We start from the raw sequence: 22,369 nt of genomic DNA on the forward strand, positions 1-22,369 counted from the left end.
TGTTTCTGTCACCTGCAAAATGTCCCATTAGAGGTAAAATTGTAATGAAAAAACTAAAGTTGTTTGTATACAATTGATACCGTTCTCAACCGGATATCAAAGGGCAGATAATTCAGGTTGTCAGGGAAAACGCACAAGTAGCATCAATTGTAGTTGCACATGAGTTAGGGTGTCATAATAGGAAACCTCCTGATTATTCTCATTTAATAACCGTATGTTTCATATAAAGTATATATGTCTCAAGCACATCAAAAGATGTTATCATACTGTGAAGTAAGGCAATCAAGAGAAAATATGCTGATCTCTTGTAAGATATTTTAAAGCCTTTTGTTGATTTGATGTTACAGAAATTGTTTTTTCTCATCTGTTTTTTTAGAGTAATGCGTATTTATCACCAAAACCACTTCGTATTTGTAATGATTTTATAGGGTAGGAATGCCACGTCATGTAATTTAAGTTTAAAAGGAGGGTACAAGTCCTCAAGTTTGCTTTTTTGTTTTGTTTTGTTTTGTTTTGAACACTTGATAGTAAATAGTCCCTGACAACTGGGATTTTAAAAAAATAATAAATAAAAAATAAAATAAAATGTTTTAATTTTCTTTTTCAGAGGATGATCTTCCTAATTCCCTGTAAAATAACCTATCCTAAGACCTTATTATTTTTAAAACAACAACAAAAAACCATAGATGTCAGAGAAGGAAGCTGGGTTCTGAGTTTAATGTCGAGTCTGCAGGGCTCAAGCCTGTGTGTGGTGCTGAAGCGCTCCCTCCTGGTCACTCTGCAAAAATGCGCCTTGCAGATGTGTCCCAGATGCTGCTTAGTCCCGAGGGTGTAGGTATTGTTGTCTGAGCTCCCGGGGAATTCAACCCTGACAATTAAGGAATTAGTTCATGTTAAATTTTCTTTTCCTGATGTTATGGAAAATGATGATATGATTCTAAAAGAAGAAAAGCATATTCTTAATACAATTTCTGTTATTAAAGAAGAAGATAATCCTTTAACAGTTTCAAAATTCAAGATTTACTTAAACTATATAAGTGACTTAAACTACTTATATTAAAATTGTAAACATATCAGTTATGGGGAAAATCTTTTTCCGAGGATCTACTTGAACAATGGTAACTATATATATATATACACACACACACACACACACACACACACACACACACATTTTTTTTTTCTTAAGATTCTGTTTATTAGAGAGAGAGAGCATACATGTGCTCACATTTCCTGCTGAGCAGGAGGCAGACATAGGGCTCAATCTCAGGATCCTGGGATCGTGACCTGAGCTGAAGGCAGATGTTACCTGACTGAGCCACCCGGGAGCCTCCCCCCCCCATAATCATATTTTTTTAAATAGAAATACTATATAATGTATATTCAGGAAAGTAGGAAGTGCTTTCCTTCTTAAAAAAATGTATGGTTTTGTGGCATCTGGATGAGCCTCTAACACTTGGTTTCATGAGATCAGCCCTGCCCTGGGCTCCATGCTCAGCGAGGAATCTGCTGAAGAGTCTCTCCCTTTGCCCCTCCTCCCACTCATGCTCACGTGCACGCGCTCTCTCTCTCTCTCTCTCTCAAATAGATAAATCTTTAAGAAAATGTATAGTTCTGAAACCATCATGAGTAACACGTGGCCTTTTTTTGAAGTAGGCACCACACCCAATGTGGGGCTTGAACTCGTGACCCTGGGATCAAGAGTCTGGTGCTCTACCCGCTGAGCCCTCCAGGGGCCCCACCCATATTTTAAGCATTCTTTTCTTATACCTTCCTATATAAAATGTTATATGTATTACAATTTTTGTGTAAATATTTATTCTGATGCTAAGTTTGGGCTCCTTTATATTTCCTTTTAAAGTATGTCAGGAAATTGATATTTTCATATTAATTTCTTGAATTCTACAGCTAATAGCAGTGGCAACTACATACACTGCAAAGGGAAATGTCATCAATTATTAAAAGCTTCCACACACAACTTCTTTAATATACAAAAACTCAATTATAAAAATACTATCTCTTCATTGTTTGTGTTTTCTTACTCTCTATCACATCTCATGTTGTTTTAACAAACAAGTTGTTTGTTGCTTTAAAATATGGGACTTTTACAAGTCGTATCTTCGACACAGGGCTTCCCGAGTAGAAGTGCACGCGAGTGAAGCATTTAGCACAACAGCTGAAACGTAGTATGTCTTCGGTAAAACTCTATTAGTGTTTTAATTTATTTAGTGTTTTAGTAAGACACTAAAAAATCTTTTCGAATGATTCTATTTCTACAGACCCTACCTTAGGAGCACTTGTGAGAACACAAGGAGATAGCTCGTATTATATCGTGTTACGTGGCTCATGATAGGAGGAGCTCCCCCAAGCAGGTTCTCCAGAGCACGTTTTTGCTGTATTTATGTATTGCTTCATTTTCTGCCTCTACTACCAGAATGTACAAACTTTGAAAGCAGGGCCTTATCTGTTACTCATCACCTCATCCTCAGGGCCTACTTGTTCAGTGTTACTGAATAACTAATATTATCAGTGGCAGGGATGTTTTGCCTTTTGCGTCTGAAAACCTATCTATTTGCTTTTTCTCTCCTGAGTTATAAAAGAAGGAGTAGAGTTCTTATTGAATAATATAATATCAGTCACTCAGTATATATTGAGGGGGTTATTTGCAGAAGGCCCAGTGATTGTGGACAGAGATGCAATATTTAACCCTTAAGCCTGAGAAGATAATATTTTGGTTTGGAGGTAGGAGAGCAAAAAAGGTAGAATGTTAGGTCAACTGAATCGGGTTTCTTTGCACTGGCGTCAGAAGACGGAGAAGGCAGGCAGCTCTCCGGGTTGGAATTGTAGGTGACTTCATGGAGCAGCGGCACCGCAACTTGCATTTTTAAGGATAAGAGTTTGAGGAGGTGGAGAGGAAGGATAGGTGAGGCGTGAGGCCTTTCAGATGGAGAGGATAGGGAAGTGTAAGATGGATTTTCATACCTAGAATGTGTAGGTGTCCGAGGCGTGGTGAACACTCTGTACACGTGTGTGGAATTCATCTTGCCTTGAAGACCTTTGGAGGCTCGGCTGCAGAGCCCAGAGTGGTGACGACAGGCACCGGGACAGACTCACAAGGCAAATTTTGCCGTGTGAAGCCAACGTCTTGCTAACCCAGCAACATGAGATACAAGTAGACCTTGAGATCCGTTTTAGGAAAAAAGTTTCCTGGTTCTTGGGATAATTTTGGTTGGATGTCCAGGGTTTTCTGGAAAACTTCTGAGAATCCAGAAAGCACTATTTCAGTGATATTCATCCAGACAGTAAAGAGAGTCGCCTGATAGTAGTAAAATGTCCGACTTCTAGAATAGTACCAGCGTGAGGTGAGAAGGATCCAAATTAGGTGGCTGGCATCGGGAACACAAGTGGGGGATCAAATCCCACATCCCAAACAAAGGAATCGTAGGATTTGGGGATGTAAATTTTAAGGGACAGCCAGTTCATGCTGTAAGGCTGCTCCACCAGGAGAGCGTCAGTGCCGTGGCTTCCAAGTATCAGCTGTTTTTTTCAAAAAAGTACTTCCCATCCCGGCTTTTAGTTTTGTAGCCCTCCCCCTCCGCCTTGCCCCTGCCAGCTTTGCTGGGCATTCATTCTAAGCTGACCCATAGGTTTCTCTCACCGTTTGTTACGTCTCTATATTAACTCAGAGTAGTGAACTGAATCCCAAGAATCTGTCATGGTGGGAATGACTTTTAGAAGCTAGCTAGAAAAACGATTCTTTTATTTTGCTTGGACAATGTTTTATTTAAAAGAGTGGAGGACAGTGGAGCAAGAACTAACTCAGAGAAGCAGTCCACTAAGTCAGCCCAGGAAGAATATCTGGAGTATATGGAAGTGTCCCCTCTCTTCTAGGGACTCCAGGCCTTCACAGCCCCATGTTGGACCTGGACACGGACGCCCGCCCCGTGGTGTTGGGCCATCTGAGTCAGACAGCATCCCTGAAGAGGGGCAGCAGCTTTCAGTCCGGTCGAGATGACAGTGAGTATCTCAACCCCGACTTTGTCTTTTAAGTTTGTACTTGTACAATTTCAAACATTTTTCTCTTGGGAATTTTCCTGGTTAGTTGTGTTACTGCTGCTAAGTATTACCGACCTTTACAGGCGAATGCTTTCAACATACGTAAGATCTCCTTTCATCTTTCCTGTGATTGACTTTTTTAAAAACATGCCACAGAAAATATTTTGTGAGAATTTCTTTAAGATGAAATTCGTAACAAAAATCATCTCTATAGTTAGTAAACACTTTTTTTTTAAGATTATTTATTTATTCATGAGAGACACAGACATAGAGAGAGAGAGAGAGAGACAGAGACACAGGCAGAGGGAGAAGCAGGCTCCAAGCAGGGAGCCCGATGTGGGACTCGATCCCAGGACCCCAGAGTCACACCCCGGGCCAAAGGCAGGCGCTCAACCACTGAGCCACCCAGGTGCCCAAGAAACATCTTTTTTATGCATTTTAAAATTTGGTCTGGAAAGCATAGTTAATAATATATTAATTGCCAATCAATTTTTTTTTCTGAGAATAAAGCATCTGAAATTAAACTGTTAACAGTTCTTAACTTTCTAGAGTTGATATTTACCTATTGTTTATTTGGCTGTGTGAGATACAAAATATATTGGTTATAATGCATTTGGGTACCAATTAAATGCTATTAGTCACTGGTTACTTATAACCTCAATAACAGATCTAAGGAATCCAAATAGGGTGGGATGCCTGGATGGTTCAGTTGGTAGAGCATTCAACTCTCCATCTTGGGGTTGTGAGTTCAAGCCTCGTGTGGAGTATAGAGATTACTTAAAAATAAAATCTTAAAAAAAAAAAAAGAAAGAAATCCAAATAAGGTAATAGAAATAACTTACTTTATATTAAATACATCTAAAGTTAATTTTAAAGTATTTTATGTTCTTCGTACAAGTATGAGGAGTAGGGCTTTTACTAAGGCTTCGTTAATAAATGTGAATGAAAGTCCATAAGAACACCTTAAAATGAGATGATTCATTTGTAGTAAATGGAGGGCTCAGTGTTCCTTCCTGTCCTGTTCCTATTTCCTACGCAGCCCATCAAACTAATATAAATGATGAAAAAACAGAGTCACTCGCTTCTGTAGACTGTGGCGTATTGTAGCCCTCTAGGGAATGTAGCCACGATCTGGCTCTGGGGCGCAGCCCACCTGGCTTCCTGAACAGTACGTCCTTCTTTTAATTAGTAGGATAATAGTCGGATCTAAAAACCTTCCACCTCGGTCCTTAAGGAATTTACTGCCATCAGCTGACATGCTAATAGGCTTAGATCAATTAGAAACTGTTCTTGAGTCTTGACTGTGATGAGTTATATCATCTTGAATAGTTCACATTTATCCTGCCTGAGTTTTGCCACACTTCTTGGATCTATTTTATGAGATTCTGGAAATTTTCATCAAATTCAGAAAAATTTTGGCCGTGGTTTTCTTAAATATTTTTCTGCTCCACTTCCTTTTCTAGGACTCCAGTTACGTGTATGTTGGGCCAGTAGATTATCCTGTAGATCACTGAGGCTCTGTTTCCCCCTCCTCGCCCCCAGTTATTTCCACTCTGCTTCGTTACAGAGAACTCTTTCCTGCATTTTCTGTTCACCTCCAGTTCAGAAAGGCCATTGAGCTTTGTGTAGATCATGCCTCCTTTTGACTGAGTTGTCTAGAAATTGTAGGCAGAAAGCCATGGGAATTATGGACTCCCCACACATCTCCCTTCCCTTGGGAATGGCAGTCCTGTGCTGCCCATTGTGTAATGTCTGAAATAGTTCATATATCTCCCCCCACCCAAATTTTCTAGTTGTTTGTAACTGGAGGCAGAGTCTGATCCTTGTTATTCTAATATGGCTGGAAGTGGCGGTAAAATACACGTTTAATTTCCCTAAAATTATTACTTGAACTTGAAACATTGTGGAAGATGCTTATAGTAAATAGTTCTTTTCGTCAGCCTTTGGAAATAGCTCTTGAGGTTGTTCTGTGACTCATAACAGCATACGGGAATTTAACTAAGACATGTTGAATTCCGTAAGAAAATAAAACCCAAAACCAGTTTCAAATAATCAGAATTTAGATGAAGTAGACGTAGAAGGAATGGGCAGGACTCTCATTACATACATAGACGTAGGTATAAAGAACCCATTAGTAATAAAAAGATCAAATTAAGCCTGAGACAAAAGGTTGTTCTCTGTCACTGGGCGGGAGGCTGCCGGGACCTGTCCGCTTCCCCAGAGCCTTGATGACTGAGTCCCAAAGCATGAAGTCATTGCAGAGTTCCCAGCCCAGTGGGGTTATCTGGTAATAGTATTTAGGTGCTCTGTTACCACTCCGCACTACGGTGAACTTCGAATCATTCTACCATTATTCTGTCATAAAAAGATTGAATGAAGAAATCCTTGTGGAAGCTTTTTGGGATTGTCCTGTAAGGTTTGTATTTCTCCCAACTATTTTTCCTATCATAAAATCACTTCAATTAGAATACTTATTAATTAATGGATTTAACCAGAGAGAAGCTTAGTTTAATTTCTGTTTTTTAAAAAGAAATTTTCCCTTAGGTGATCCCTGGGTAGCTCAGCGGTTTAGCACCTACCTTTGGCCCAGCTCAGGGCATGACCCCGGGGTCCTGGGATCGAGTCCCCCATCGGGCTCCCTGCATGGAGCCCTCTTCTCCCTCTGCCTGTGTCTCTGCATCTCTCTGAGTCTCTCATGAATAAATAAAATCTTTAAAAAAAAAAAAAAAAAGAACTTTTCCTTTACATTGGTGAAGAGGCAGCATTCCTTGTTCTTCTCTGGGGTGGAGGCATTCCCCAGGACGCCTAGAGTATCTGCATGTATGTGGAGCACGTGGGTGTGTGGTAAGCTAGCGCTCAGTCCTTGTCCAGTATCAGAGCCAGTAGGGACTTGGTTCACCATAAGGTGTTTCCACTTTAATTTCCCAGCAAAAAAGCTTTGCAAAGAATATATGAGACCAGGATATCCGGTGAGTTTCTCACAATAGGGTTATATAGGGAGCTGTCCATATAGCTGCGTGGAGGAGCTCAGACTCTGAAGCCCTAGTTTAGAGGAAGATACCACATAAGAGTCTACTTGCTACCACGTGAGGCAGGTCTCTTAGTGCTTCAGGTGTTAGATTTTCTGGTCCTGTTTCTTACCTTGTCATTGGCCTGTCATCTCCTGGGCTGTGGCCTGTGCTGTGTAGGGCACTACATGCCGTTTGGGAAACGGTGCTCATCTGTATTTGGGTTGACTGCTTCAGCTCTGTCGCCAGGTGAAAAATACCTCTAATCTCATTAGACTTCTGCCACATTATGACCAGGGCTCCTTTCCTTGGTTGTCTGTTCACTTGTAGGCTCCGTGAGGGAGAGACCTGGCCCGTTCATGCAGTAGCAGTGGTGACCGTCTTAGACAGACGTTAAGGTACAGCCACAGGGTTAGCACACGGTGGACCCTTAATAACTATTGGCCAAATAAATCAGAACACTTCACAGTGTACCCCTATTAAAGAATCATACGCTTCACATACGTGACAGTGAATTTGAAGCTTTTCCGCACAACTAGACAGGGGGCTAGTAGACCTCCTACGTAATGGGGCTCCATGGCCCACAGATTGGAAGTCTGGATGCTCTCAAGTGTACGAAGGTAAGTACTCAACAATAAAAATTTAAAAGGCCATGTAACACTACAGTGGGGTACCATTTTGGCAAAATCCCCCAATTTTTTTTATTGTTTGGAATTTTGTGTGTTTGATTTGTTCATTGGTGAGATTATAAGGGAGCTCAGCTGTGTTTGTGTTTGTTGCTGTTTGTTGCTGGTGGATGTGTAAAGAATCCCCATAGAGGTAATTTAATACCACTTAGCAAAATCACAGCTCCAGGTACTCTTGGACCTAGTGGTTCTGGTTGTGAGAATTTATTCTACATTGACACTCGCACGTGTGCTAAGTGCTGTAGGTATAGAGTTATTAAATAAAACACTAACTTTATTTATTTGAAGCACTAATTTTAACTACAGTCTTGCCTATTATAGAGATTTTTAGAAATCATGATTCATACAAAATATGAAATACAGCTGACCCGTGAACTGCACTGGTTTGAATTGGGCAGGTCTACTCATACAATGGATTTTGTTCAGTACATATATTGGAAAGTTTTTTTGGAGATCTGGGACAATTTGAAAAAACTCTCAGATAAACCGTGTAGCCTAGAAATACTGAAAAAATCAAAAAGGTATTATTGTAAGAGTAGAGTATGTAATACGTATGTAAAATACACATTAACCGACTGCTTGATGTAATTGGTAAGTTCCCTGGTCAGCAGCAGGCTATTAGTTGCTCAGTGTCTGGGGAGTCAGAAGTTGTTCACGTGCTTTTGACTGTGCAGGGGCTCAGTGTTCCTAACCTTTGTGTTCTTCAAGGGTGAACCGTGCCCTGTAAATGTGGGGCAGGGGAAACGTTCTGTGTATGAATCGGGAAAAACTTCAGCATCCATTATTGAGTGAAAAAAAGGCCAAGTGTTTTTAATATGCTTTGATTTGTGTGAAAACACATTTGGGTGGGGAGAGAATATGTATTTATATTTCAGAAAGAATCACAAGCCGCTGATAGCAGTGGTCCTTATGGCTGCAGCTGGGAGCGAGGCAGTTGGAGAATGTGGTGGGAGGTTCTTTGCTCTATATCCTGTGACATTCTCTTTTCTGACTATATGTTGTCCTTTTAGAATATTATGAGACATTTTAAAAGAAATAAAATCCACCCTTCCCCACTAGAGTAACGGTGGTAATTATAGCAACGAAACTTTTTGCCTAGGAGTAGTTTGAAAGGAAGCTGGCAGTTGATGAAGGGGTTAATGAAGTCCCCTTATCTGACCGGTCTTTGCAATTGCTAAGTAGAAGTGAGAAGTTGGGCCCGACGTTCTCCTTCTCCTTCTCCCGATGGTTGCTGTGAGTTGGACAGAAGGCGGGCCTTTGCCCTGCTCCTGCTGGGGGGCGGGGGAGCGGGGCACGCAGGAGGGAGGAAACAGGGGAGAACGTGATGCAGAAAAAGGGAAGAGACCAGAAGGGATTAATGCTCACCGAATTGCTGATTTGTTCTTATTCCTATGAACTTACTCCCGTAAGAAATCTATGCGACTTTATTTCCCATTTACGGTAACTGCGTTTAAATGATACCGAATCCAAGAGGCTTCGATGTTTTTATTTATTCTTGGGTTTCTTCATTACAGGAAGAGTTACTCATTATGATTGCCCTTGAGTCTGTTCTTTTATGATGACTTGACTCATTGTTGAATTTTCACCGCATGTGTAGTAATATCTAACTGGTAGATACTTGCCTGCAGTTTACGGCTAGTTGGCCTTGCCCTGTCTTTCCTTATTTGCCGTCTGAAGGCACATGGCTTCTGAAGCCATAGACCATCCTGAGGGCGAGCGGGAAACCCCACAGCGTCCCCGTTGCTTCTCCTGCTGCGTCCTCCTGCCCTGAGAACAGCAGGGACCTCTGGTTAGAGTGTCTTCCCTGCCGGCGGGCTTTGGTCCTGAGATGTGGAGAGGGAGGTGTCGGCCCCACAGACAAAGTGGGACAAAGCGGGACACATCTTTAGGTGGGGGAGCAATAACATGTTCAAGCCCGTTTTTGTTCCTATTTCAAAGTATATTCATAGCATCTTCCCCCCCTCTAGCCTGGAGATACAAAACTCCTCACCGAGTGGCATTCGTTGTAAAATTGACCAAGCTTGTCTTAAGTCAGCTGCCTAACTTCTGGAAACTCTGGATCTCCTATGTTAATGGAAGCCTTTTCAGCGAGGTACGTATACAGACTTGCCTGTAGGGGTAGCTAAGTCATTCTGTGTGCGAATCTTGAAAATTGTAGATTTTGAAGTGACTTTTTTTTTTTTTTTAGACTTTAGAGACCCAAAACCTATTAACTGTTGTCCGATATTTTAAGATTAATTAAAAGCTCTAAAACTTATAGCTGCCTCACATTTAGGACTTTCATCCATTTTGAATTCATTTTGTGTGTGGTTTCTTTCTTTTGCATGTTGGTGTCTGGTTTTCCCAACACCTGTCTCTTGAGGCTGTCTTTTTTTTTTTTCCCCCCCATTGGATATTCTTTCCTGCTTTGTTGAAGATTGATTGTATAGTTGTGGGTTTATGTCTTGGTTTTTTATTCTGTTCCACTGACCTGTGTGTCCATATTTGTGCCAGGACCACGCTGTCTTGATGATCACAGCTTTGTAATGTGACTTGAAGTCTTGAATTGTGATGCCTCCAGCTTTGCTCCGCTCTCGAGATGGCTTTGGCCCTGGGGCACTTGGGTGGCTCCGTCGAATGAGTGTTTCTTGATTTTGGATTTTGGCCCAGGTCATGACATCAAGCTCCACGTCTGGTTCTGCACTCTGTAGTCGGCTTGAGAGCTTCTTCCGTCCCTCCCTGCAGTCACACTCTCTGTCTCTCTCCCTCAAATAAACAAATACAATAATTAAGAAAAAAAAAAAAAGAAAAAGAGCTCACGGTGGTCAGGTGCCTGCCTTCAACCCAGGGCGTGACCCCGGGATCCCCAGATCGAGTCCCACATCGGGCTCCCTGCATGGAGCCTGCTTCTCCCTCTGCCTGTGTCTCTGCCTCTCTCTGGGTCTCATGAATAAATTAAAATATATATATATATAAAGAGTAATTGCTTTGGCTATTTGGGAGCTTTTCTGGTTCCATACAAATTTTAAGATTGTTCTAGCTCTTGTGGAAAGTGCTGTGGTATTTTGATGAGGGTCACGTTAACTGTGTAGATTGCTCTGAGCAGTAGAGCCATTTTAACAACGCTGCCTCTGCAGTCCGTGAGCACGGAATGTTTTCCCATTTCTTGCTGTCATCTTTAATTTCCTCACAGGTGTTTTGTAGTTTTCAGAGTATAGATGTTTGTTTGTTTTTTAAGATTTTATTTATTTATTCATGAGAGACACAGAATGAGAGAGAGAGAGAGGCAGAGACACAGGCAGAGGGAGAAGCAGGCTCCATGCAGGGAGCACGACGTGGGACTCGATCCCGGGACCCCGGCGTCACGCCCTGGGCTGAAGGCAGCACTAACCGCTCAGCCACCCGGCTGCCCCAAAATATAGATGTTTTACCTCTTTGGTTAGATTTTATTCCTAGATATCTTACGGCTTTTGTTATAATTGTAAATGGAATTAATTCCTTGATTTCTCTTCCTGCTGCCTCATTAGCGGTGTATAGAAACGCAACAGACCTCTATGACACTTTTGTATCCTGTGACTTTACCGAGTCCATCTATCATCCCTAGCAAGTTTTTAGTGAAGTCTTGGGTTTTCTCTGTCGAGTATCCTGTCACCCGCAGATAGTGAATGTTTGACCTCTTCCTTACCAATTTGGATGCCGTTTATTTATTTTGATTACCTGACTGCTGAGGCTGCACTTCCAGTACCATGTTAGGCAGCAGGGGTGAGAGCAGACCTCCCTGTCGTGTCCATGCCCATGGAGGGAAGCTCTCCGGGCTTCCCCCTTGAGGGTGATATTAGTTGTGGGTTTTCTGTTTGTGGCCTTTATTATGTTGAGGTACGTTCCTTCTGAACTTACTTTGTTGAGGGCTTTTATCGTGAACGGATGTTGTACTTTGTCAAATGCTTTTTCTACGTCTATCGAAAAGATCATATGGTTAAGCAGCAGGTAGATGGGTCTTGTTATTTTTTTATTCTGACATCCTTTGTGTTTTGATCGGAGCATTTCATCCATTTACGTTCAAGATTATTATTGATATATATACAGCGCCATAGTTTTATATCTGTTTTATCATTTTTTTTTTTTTTCCTGGAGACTTTCTGTGTTCCGTTTTAGTCTTTGTCACTTTTGGTCTTTTTTTTTTTTCCCCTACTCAACAAGTGCCCTTTAATATTTCTTGTAGGGCTGCTTTACTGATCCTGCAGTCCTTCTGTTTTTGTTTGTCTGGGAAACTCTTTATCTCTCCTTCTACTCTAAGAGATAGCCCTGCTGGGTACAGTGTTTTTTCCCACTCAGCACGTTGAGTAAATCCTGCCACTCGCATCTGGCTTGCCAAGTGTTGGGAAGAGATCTGCAGCTCCCCTTACGGGTCTTCTCTTGTAAGTTAGGGACTGCCCTTGTCTGGCTGCTTTCAGGAGTCTTTCTCCCTCACTATATTGTGCAGATCTAACTGCAGTATATCTTGGTGTTGGCCTGCTCTTGTTGATTTTGACGGGAGGTCTCTGAGCCTCCTGAATTTTGATGTCTGTGTCCTTCCCTAGATTAGAGAAGTTTTCAGCTATTATTTCTTCATATAAACCTTCTGCCCACTTTTTCTCTCTCTTCTTTGGGACTCCTCTGTGACAAATGTTTTAATGTTTGATTCATTCACTAAGTTCCCTAAGTCTACTCTCGTGATCCATAATGTTCCCCCCCCCCTTTTTTTTTTTGCTTATTTTCCATGGCAGCATTTTCTATATTACTTACTCGTTCCTCTGCTTCTTCTACCCTCGTGGTCATTATATCCAGTCTGTTTTGAATCTCAGTTATTGCATTTTTCATTTGTGACTGATCGATTGTTAACTCTTTTATCTCTGTGGTTCGAGTCTCCCTGATACCTTCCATGATTTTCTCAAGCCCAGCAATCATCTTTATGACTGTTGCTTTATTTTTATTTATTTGATTTTTTAATGACTGTTGATTTAAATTCTCACCTGGAATACACCGATATCTCTTTGGATTAGATCCCTGCCCGTGACCTTTTCTTGTTCTTTCTTTTGGGATGAATTCCTCTGTCTTTGTGTGTTGTCTGGATCTCTCTCTTCTTCTGTATTAGAAAATCTTGTAATGTTTCCTGCTTCTGAGAGCTTTCTGAAGAAGAGGCCCTGCGGCGTCCAGGGCCTGGCGCTTTAGGAAGTGTCTGGTGTACGCGGCGCGTGTGCCTCAGGCCGGTCCTCTGCAGTTTGCCCTGCCTGCGGCGGGGCGGCTTGGACGTTGGCCACAGGATCGCAGGCTTTACCCAGGTGCGCTCTGGTCTGTTCATTGAACGGCGGGAGCGTGCGGAGCCCGGGCCTTGTGCTGGTCTTGGGGGAAGGGCCCACTGCGCTGGTCCTTGGGCACGTTTGCCCGAGCAGAGCGGGAGCAGCCGAGCGCGGCCAGGGTGGCGCCGCGCCCCTCACTGAAGCTGGCTCGTGCTGGGGGCCGGGGGTGGCGCCTGGACAGGTGTCCTGGGCCTGCGGCTCTCGGGGCACTACCCCCAGGACAGTGGATGATGCCCCCTCGTGCCATCGCCGTTTCCACTCCGCGTGTCTCCCAGGTGCCTGCCTGCCCGGACAGGCCGTGCGCTCTGGGGCGTCCCGGCGCAGCCCGCCGACTTGCAAGAGCCGAGCTGCAAGGGCCCGAGCTGGGGCGCGGGGACAGCGCAGCTTTGACCGAGGACAGTCGTGCTCGAGCGCAGGGCGCTGGGATTCGGAGCAAAGCAGGCTCCCGGCCAGGGTCCGGGTTTTCCACCTCATGAGGAGGCGTGGGGGAGGGCAGGGGTGCCGTGGCTCCGAGCCCCAGGAGGCGCCTCTCCGCACGCCTCTGTCTTAGCCAGGCTCGCCGGCCTGGGCAGCTCCAGCCTCTGAGCCCACTGGGCCGGAAACCCAACAACCAGCCCCTCTCGCTTCCCAGCTCATGGCTCTGGGGAGGTGTCCTCGCCACTTCCCTGTGTGGTGGAGCACTAAGTATTTTTATAGAAGTGATTTCATATGAAATTGTCGTGTTTCCTGGCCCTTTTTACAGAACACTAACGTTTTAATAAAAACATCCAACATATCTCACTTACTGGCTGTGACCTGAGGCGGATGACTTTACTTCTCTCTGCCTGGTGGCACCGGTCACGTTTGAGAATTAAACGAGTTAATGTCTGTGAAATGCTCTTATTATTTGGAAGAAATACTCATTCCAGTGTTTAAAACCTCATTGGCCTGGCACATAATAGGCGGTCAGAGAACAAAGCGTAGCAGCATCAAGAAATAGAGGATTGTTGAATAGTGTCTAGATGGATCGGCTCATCGAAGGAATCAGTACCTTAGGAAGAGGATTTTAACCTACTTCTTCGTTCTTAGTCAGTGTTCCTTCCTTCAGATTCGTTGCACAAGGTAGTGGGTGCCTTGCCGCGCGTCTTTTTAGACTTTGTAAAATTCCTAAGTTTTTGGTCTGAGGTATTTTAGGGAAGCATTAGTTGTACAGAGTTGGATATGCCTGTGGTGTTTCTACCCATCTGTATTTGTGAGCTTTTAAGAGTTTATGGCAATAACAGAGTGTAATCCACTATATGGATTTGGGCGTGTTTTTTAAACTATTTACCCTCTATAGAAAAGCCAGAAAGACACTGAAGGGTCGTAGAAGGGACTGGAGGGTCAGGAACGTGTCGAGCTGTTAGTGAAATCCAGAAACTAATTAAAAACTCGGAAGAGTTCCAAGGCTTTTGATAGTTGGTACTTAAACTCGTATAAGAAAGCTCTGTAATATTCAAACAGAATTTACTTGAAAATTTTTTTCTAGTTATGGAACTATTTTATTAAGAGCCCATCCGTTAAAGATTTAGATGGAGTTTCCAACAGTTTAAAAAATAGTTCTTCAAACCAGTCATGCCCATGTGAAGTAACATGTGAATCAAAACAGTGAAATCTAGCCGTTGGTCTTACCACAAAGTAGTTTTGGTCTGTGTGTGCAGGAAAGAGTTAAGGTTTTTAGTTAACGAAATGGTTAATAGTAGGCTGAGATCTCATCTTCAGATATATTTTAAATATAGTATAATTTGGAGTGAAAACTGTTAACACATCCAAATAATTTTTATAAACATTTGTGTGATTACTAATCTTTAAAAGTTGCATAATAACTCAGAGTATGTAAATTAAGATGTACTTTACGTTCCAAAATTAGATTTCCTTTTAAAAATAAGACAAATCTTATATAGGTCAATATGTTGATAAGTAACTGTTTTTTAATTAATAATTTCAGGAGGTGTGCCTTATAACTGATTCGTGCCCCCTCCACTCTCTATATATTTGGAAACCAATTCTTGAAGTTTACAAATTTATTTTGTCTAGTAAACGTCATCATCTGTTCATTAGCACCTGTTTAGTGGGCAGAATTCAGTTTTAATTTAGAAGTGATGTTTTTAAAAAATTGACCTTCACTCTTTGATTTAAAAATATTTCACAGAACAAAGAACTATGAAATAACTAGCCCATTAAACAAGCCTACTATGCAGAGTCGTCCTAGGTACTATGACAGATAAAATTAGAAAAGCACCATCTGATATCAGCATACTTAGAGTTTTACACTGGCTTGACTCACTTTTGAGACAAATCATGCCTTTGTTCTTAGCACTGCATCCCTTGTGCACAGCACACGGACCCAGCCCTGTGTTAGTCAGGGTTCAGAGAAATAGAGCCAATAGGATGTTGATTCTGTTTCCAACCGTGTTTATAAAGAGAGAGATTTACCATAAGGAACTGGCCTATGTGACTGTAGAGGTTAGCGAGTCCCGTGACCTGCAGTCATCAAGCTGGAAACTCGGGAATTGCCCTTTGTGTGGTTCTAGCCTGGAAGCCCAGAGGCTCGAGACCCAGGAAGTAGCAGTGTTTCAGTTCAGTGTCCCCACTCGAGGCAGTTAGCAGGAGGAGGTCCCTCTGACCTGCAGGAGGGTCAGCCTCTTTGTCGTATCCAGGCCTCCCATTGGATGGGCTCCACCCTCATTAAGGAGGGTAGTCCGCTTTCCTTGGTCTACCAGCCCAAATGGTAATCCTATCCAAAAACGCTCTCGCAGACAGACCAGAATAATGTCAAACAAATATCGGAGCATCCTGTGGCCCACTCAAGGTACCACGTAGAATTAACCGTCTCAAGGCCCTTAACTTAGATTTTGCAGTTTAGGATTCCAGTGTCATCCTGGGCCTCTTCCTATCACTGTAGGTGCTGGGCTCCTCGGCAGCCTCTGAATTCCACCCCTACAGGAGTCCTCCCAACCCCCAGCGTTCACAGGAAATCCGTAAAACCTCTGCTTCTCCCCTTTGTTGATGTCTTAAATCTCCAGGAGAAGTAGTGAGTCTGTTGGACTCTTCAGGAATATGTACTAGGATTATGCCTGGGAGGTCTCCTCCAAAGGGCCAGTTAGCCACGTGGAGACCCAGAAGACCTTCAGATTAACCTAGTGGTATTCTGAGCCGTTTTCTGTTTCATGTTTTCTGAAATAGATCCCGGGGGGCCCTGAAGAACCCTAACCCCAGGTGATCTTTCATTCACCACGTATTTCTTGAATATCCTGAATGCTCTGTGTGGCAGGTACCGATCCATGTATCTACACACATACACATAAAACACACACAAAAATTTTGAGATCTATAGACACACCAGGTAGTGACCAAGATAAATATGACCTCTCCCTTCCTGGAGAGGTAGAACCAAAATAAATTTTTAAAAAATTACCCGGAATTTGATAACAGCTATCAAAAGGAAACAAATAGGGTTTTAGGAGAAAGAATATCAGTAGTGGGTTGGAAGTCAGGGAGGATCTCTCTGAGAAGATGACACTGAAATGAAAACCCAAAGCATGAGAAGGAAACAGCCCCACAAAGAATCAGGGAGAAGAACGTATTAGGAAGAGGCAATAGCACATTGCAAAGCCAAGGAGAGGAGCTTGGCGTATTTGAAAAACAGAAAGAAGGTCGCAACAGTCAGAGACTCCTGAGCAGTGGGGTTAGGGGGTGAGACTAGAGGAGCAAGCAGGAACCGACCGACGGGGCTCTGTTACAGGCCTGGGGGAGGAGTTTGTCTTCCAGGTATGGTGGGAAGACACGCATAGGCTCTAACTGATCAGAGTTTTGGTTTTAAAAAGACCACTCTGGTTACCTGTTCAATAATGAATTGGCGGGGAACAAAAAGTCAGATTGAGTAAACTATTAAAACTGGGTAGGAAATGATGGTGTTTGGATTAAGGTCTTGTTAGTGGAATTAGAGACAAAATGATAGATTTCATTTGTATTTTAGAAGTAGTGTTGATGGATCAGACGAGTAAGACGAGGACAAGAATTAACACCGAGCTACCAAATGGACTCCCAGTGAGTCGGTACGCCATTCGCCAAGTCAGGAAGACTTGAAGGACATGCGTGGAGGGAAATAACAGTTCCCTACTTTTGATGTATTGGATTTGAGATTCCCGTGGGTTATGCAAGAAGAGACATGAAGTAGGCAATCTGAAAGTCAAATTTGGGCTTCGGAGGAAAGATTTAGACTGGAGCTATAAATTTGGAAATATGACATTGTGATTCATAATAAGAGATATATATCGTTGTCTTCTGGTTTCTGGCCCAGAGCCCCTGAAACCCTGGGAATTTCCTTAAGCAAGGAGTGGGAAGGGTGTTTTGTCCCCACCTCAGGATGGGGGTGCTGGTTGCTTGGAGCACCAGCCATGTGACTAGAGGGTTGGAGTTTTCAGTCTCAACCCTCAGCCTCTAGGGAGCAGAATGGGGCTGGAGGCCGAGTCAGGTGCCAGCGATGTAATCATGCCTGTGTAGTGAAGCTCCCATAAAAACCCGAAGGACACGGTTCAGAGAACTTCCGGGGGGTGAATGTGTGGAGGTTGAGGGCGAGTGACTTGCCTGGAGAGAAAGAGGGCCTGGAAGCTCTGCACCCTTCTCCCCTACCTTGTCCCATGCACCTCATCCACCTGGCCATTTCTGAGTTCTATCCTTTTTTTTTAATAAACTGGTAATCTGGTGAGCAAACACATTTCCTGGTTCTGAGAGCTGTTCTCACGGGTTAACTGAACCTGAGCAGGGAGTCCTAGGAACCTCCCGTCAGAAGCACAGGTGACAACCTGGTCTTGAGATTGGCATCCAACTGTGTGTTGGGGAGTGCCAGTCTTGTAGGGCTGAGCCTTCACCTTGTGGGATCTGACGTGATATCCAGGGAGACTGTGTCCGAGTCCGTGGGCCAGTAGGACATCCAGCTGGTGTCTGGAGAACGCCTTGTTTCGAGGGGGACCCCATGTTGATACTGAGTGCAGGATCCAGAACAGGAAGGCACTAGGTAGGAATGGTATCTGAAGCCTTGAGCATAAATTAGTAAAAGAGGAAAAAAGTGCCCAAGACGAAGAGCTGTCAAACTGCTGCCGTATTTAGAGAGTAGTTCGTTTATCACCTCCTGAAAGCCTGAAGCCCTCACTGGCTTCCCTGCGCCGAGGCCTCGACAGCCCATGGTGTTACTTTGAATCAGAGCATCACGCTTTGACAGAACAGGAAGTAGGCTAACACCCAGCTGGGCGTCACTTGGCATCTCCCCTTTCTCACCCAGACGCCGCCCGCAGGGTTGCCAGGCCGGTCAGCTCGGGCAGCCTGCGTTCATGCTCCTCCTCCCGTTGTCCAGGCGCTGTGATTGCTCGCCCAGGTGAGCCCAGGTGAGCCCAGGTGAGCGCAGCATCCTGCTGGCTGTGCTCCTGACAGACTGGCCCTGGAGTCGCGCCTCACGGTGGCCTTAAAACGGGTCAGGTGCTTCTCATTTGTCTTAAAAGTAAAGGGATGAAAACATCAGCTTCTCAGTGAAAACCTGGTGCATAAAGAATTTTGAGTATTTGCCTAATGAATTTAGGAATCTGCTTATTACTGAGGTGAATTTTGGGTTTAGTTTTTTTCGAAAATTAAACTTGGATTCTTTAAAAGTAGAAGTGCATTTCTACAAAGATGATAAAAGCTATATAGTTTAATATAAAATTCTAAAATAAATGTAAATTAGAGCCTGAGGGATGTATGTATGTGTATGTTGACAATTCTCATCAGGTATGGCTCATGTTTTTGTTGAAAACGTTCAGCAATCCTTACCCTTCATTTGCTCATTCATGTTGGGAATGCTCATCATCATAATGAACTCTATACCCTTTTTCTCTAGCTTTTACCAAAAATATGTATAATATTATTTGTATTTCAGAGTTGACTTGAAGTCAATATCATAATCATTTATGATACAACTGTTCTTAACTTGAAAGTTCTCTTGATGTGTCTCTAACCAATAATACAGAACCACTTTAACTTTAAAGGAGTATTTTGCATTACTTTTAGGAGGTATCAGAACTTTTTCTTTTGCATTGTACCATTTTGTTATTATTTATTTATTTGGAAAGTTTTCCTAGCTTACTCTTCTTTGGCATTTTATATGGTAATATCAAGTTAGAAAACTCGGGAATAAAACATTAACTGAAATCCAGCTGAATAGCTTTCTTTTTTAATCAACGTAGCCCTCCATGTATTACGTTAAGGAGAAAGCAGTATCAAAGGAAAATATGGCTAGTAGTAAACAGATAAAAGTCTAATCCTAGAATTCTAGATTATATTCTCTCTAAATTAGACTATAAAATCCCCCAAAGAAGAGGGATTTATAATTTTTTAAAAATAAAATGCCAAATATAATGTTTATGTATAAATGTTTAAAGGATGGGATGAGCACTGGGTGGTGGCAAATTGAATTAAAAAAAAAAAAAATCAGGGGATCCCTGGGTGGCTCAGCGGTTTAGCTCCTGCCTTTGGCCCAGGGCACGATCCTGGAGACCCAGGATCGAGTCCCGCGTCGGGCTCCCTGCATGGAGCCTGCTTCTCCCTCTGCCTGTGTCTCTGCCTCTCTCTCTCTCTCATAAATAAATAAATATTTTAAAAAAATAAATAAATAAAAATCAAAAATAAATAAATAGATAAATGTTTTTAAGGCTCTGGATTTCTCCTGCATATTGCCAAAGCACCTATAGGTCATGATCTCCTTGTCATTTAGCTCTGACCTGTTTATACTTTTGATTTTTACTCAGGATTTATTATGGAAAGATACTTCACTTTTTTTCCTTTTGTTATTCATTTGCTATGCATCAGGTCTAAAAAAATCTGGCTAAATAAATTCTCCATTTTGAAATGTAAAAAAAAAAAAAATTTAAAGGTAATGGATATCTTAAGATTTCTAGACATTAATCCAGAGTTTACTCTTCCATTTATTTCTACACTAATGAGAAATAGTATTGAGAATGTTATCATGGGTACAATTTAGGTTTAACCATATGTGATTATTGATGAACATGGCACATGAAATTCACCTACAAAAAAGGTAAATTCAACTTAATGCTTAAGTTTATTTACGGAAATTGTACTTAAAGTTTTTAGGAAGAATAACCTCTTGTTGGAATAGGACGGTTTTTCTAATTACATCTGTTTTTATTTTTTTAAAGACTTTTTTTTATTTGAAAGAGAGAGAGGGAGGACAAGTAGGCAGAGAGGGAGAGGCAGGCCGTCTGCTGAGCCGGACGCCCTCAGGGGGCTCCATCTCAGGACGCTGGGATCGTAACGTGAGCTGAAGGCAGATGCTTGACCGACCGAGCCTCCCAGGTGCCCCTCAAGTCTGCTTTTAAGTCAGAAACTTAGATTATGTCTTGAATATTCCTTTCGATCAAGTCACAACCATATCTCACGCTCTCTTTGTATACAACTGCTAAGGCGTTTGTTTTTATAAATTATTTCTGAAGACAACTAATATATTTTATTTTGCTTTTTTAATTTTTAAGACTGCGGAGAAATCAGGCCAGATTGAAAGATCAAAGAATGTAAGGCAAAGACAAAATGATTTTAAGGTAAGTTAAGGATTCGTACTTAGGCTTTTTCATAGGAGAAGGTTTTCTCAACCAGAGTTACTAGAAAACTTTATCTACATTTAAACTGTGCTTCATGGTTCAGACAGATTCCTTTAGTTGATTTAATCAAGTTAATGACTTTTAATGCAGTTTTACTTTCATCATTGTCTAGAAAATGATTCAGGAAGTAATGCAGTGTCTTGTGAAGTTGATCCGTGGAGCCCTGCTCCCACTCAGCATCCCAGAGTGCGGAGTGAGGCAGTACGGAGGCTGGGAGGTGAAGTCGGAGCTCTCAGGACAGTGGCTTGCTCATGTCATTCAGACCATAAGGTAAATATGGACACATTCTTCTGAAATGGGGTAAATTCTTTTTGTCTTTTTGGGGAAAAAAAAAAAAAAAGAACATTCAGTTTGGGATATGATTTTTTAACATATTCAACAAAGAATTTTACTCTGTCCTCTTGACTCTGGTATTTCCTCTGTATCGTAAAGCCCCTAAACCTTCCTGGTGCTTGTGTTGGATAAGAATATTGGATGTGCATCTTTTCTATTTAATTTAGCATCACTGTTGTATTTTAATTCCCTTTATGCTCTTACTTTCCCCTTGCTTTCAATATAGTGTTACAGCTTTGAACTTCCATACGCATCATTATGGGTTGGCCAGACTACTCACAGGACTTGCTTCAGGATCCAACTCTGCTTGCTTTTGTTTTGTCATGTCTCTTTCACAGACATACTTACGAATCGTTGACTGCCCTTGAAATTCCTAACGACATGCTACAGACCATCCAGGATCTCATTCTGGATCTCCGAGTACGTTGTGTGATGGTCACATTGCAACACACAGCAGAAGGTAGGTTAAGAAAAATTGGTGACATTTGCTAGACATCAATTATCTGAATATGCCACCTCCTCTTTTTGGTTTCTAATTCTTGAAAATGAGATCATTACTTTTTATGGAAATTCGAATATTTTAGATCACCAGTAGCTGCTCAATAGAATTGTTTCCTTTTTTTTTTTTAAAGATTTTATTTATTCCTTCATGAGAGACACACACACACACACACAGAGAGAGAGAGAGAGAGAGAGAGAGGCAGAGACCCAGGCAGAGGGAGAAGCAGGCTCCATGCAGGGAGCCCGATGTGGGACTTGATCCCAGGACCCCAGGGTCACGCCCTGGGTGAAGGTGGCGCTAAACTGCTGAGCCACCGGGGCTGCCGGAATTTTTTTCCTTCTTTGAATATCTTATCAAATCTATTTACTTGAGATACCAAGCCATGTACAAATTAAGATAGATATAAATTAAATGGATATTAAATCCTTAAAAATATTTCAGGACTTAAGAACATCCTTATGGCGAATATCAAGTAGAAAAGGCCTAGTATAGGGCAGCCCCAGTGAGTCCCACATTGGGCTCCCTGAGCCTGCTTCTCTCTCTGCCTGTGTCTCTGCCTCTCTCTGTGTGTCTTTCATGAATAAATAAATAAAATCTTAAAAAAAAAAAGAAAAGGTCTAGAATAAAATGTATATAAAGTATGGTCCCAGTTTTGAAACTATGTATGTACATTTTAAATATTTAGAAATATCAATGTAAAATCAGAAGAAAGACTAAAATGGTTTTCTATATACTAGAAATTATGCTTGTTTTCTTAATACCTTTTAGAATTTTCATGATTTTGTACATAAAATCA

The 22,369-nt window shown here is 42.2% G+C and overlaps 1 protein-coding gene across 8 annotated transcripts in view; it reads left to right on the forward strand.

The window, feature by feature from the left end:
- Positions 1-22,369, forward strand: part of EXOC2 (exocyst complex component 2) — a 224,900-nt gene that overhangs the window by 112,832 nt on the left and 89,699 nt on the right. For 7 of the 8 annotated variants that reach the window (XM_072813903.1, XM_072813908.1, XM_072813909.1 and 4 more), the window contains 5 exons: positions 3,892-4,017; positions 9,718-9,842; positions 20,613-20,678; positions 20,851-21,008; positions 21,410-21,531. In XM_072813903.1, coding sequence (XP_072670004.1) covers positions 3,892-4,017; positions 9,718-9,842; positions 20,613-20,678; positions 20,851-21,008; positions 21,410-21,531 — 597 coding nt within the window. The remainder of the gene's footprint in view (positions 1-3,891; positions 4,018-9,717; positions 9,843-20,612; positions 20,679-20,850; positions 21,009-21,409; positions 21,532-22,369) is intronic. The other variant, XM_072813910.1, reaches the window with a different exon arrangement.

Source organism: Canis lupus, chromosome 37 (genome assembly GCF_048164855.1).
Source record: "Canis lupus baileyi chromosome 37, mCanLup2.hap1, whole genome shotgun sequence".
NCBI lineage: Eukaryota > Metazoa > Chordata > Mammalia > Carnivora > Canidae > Canis > Canis lupus.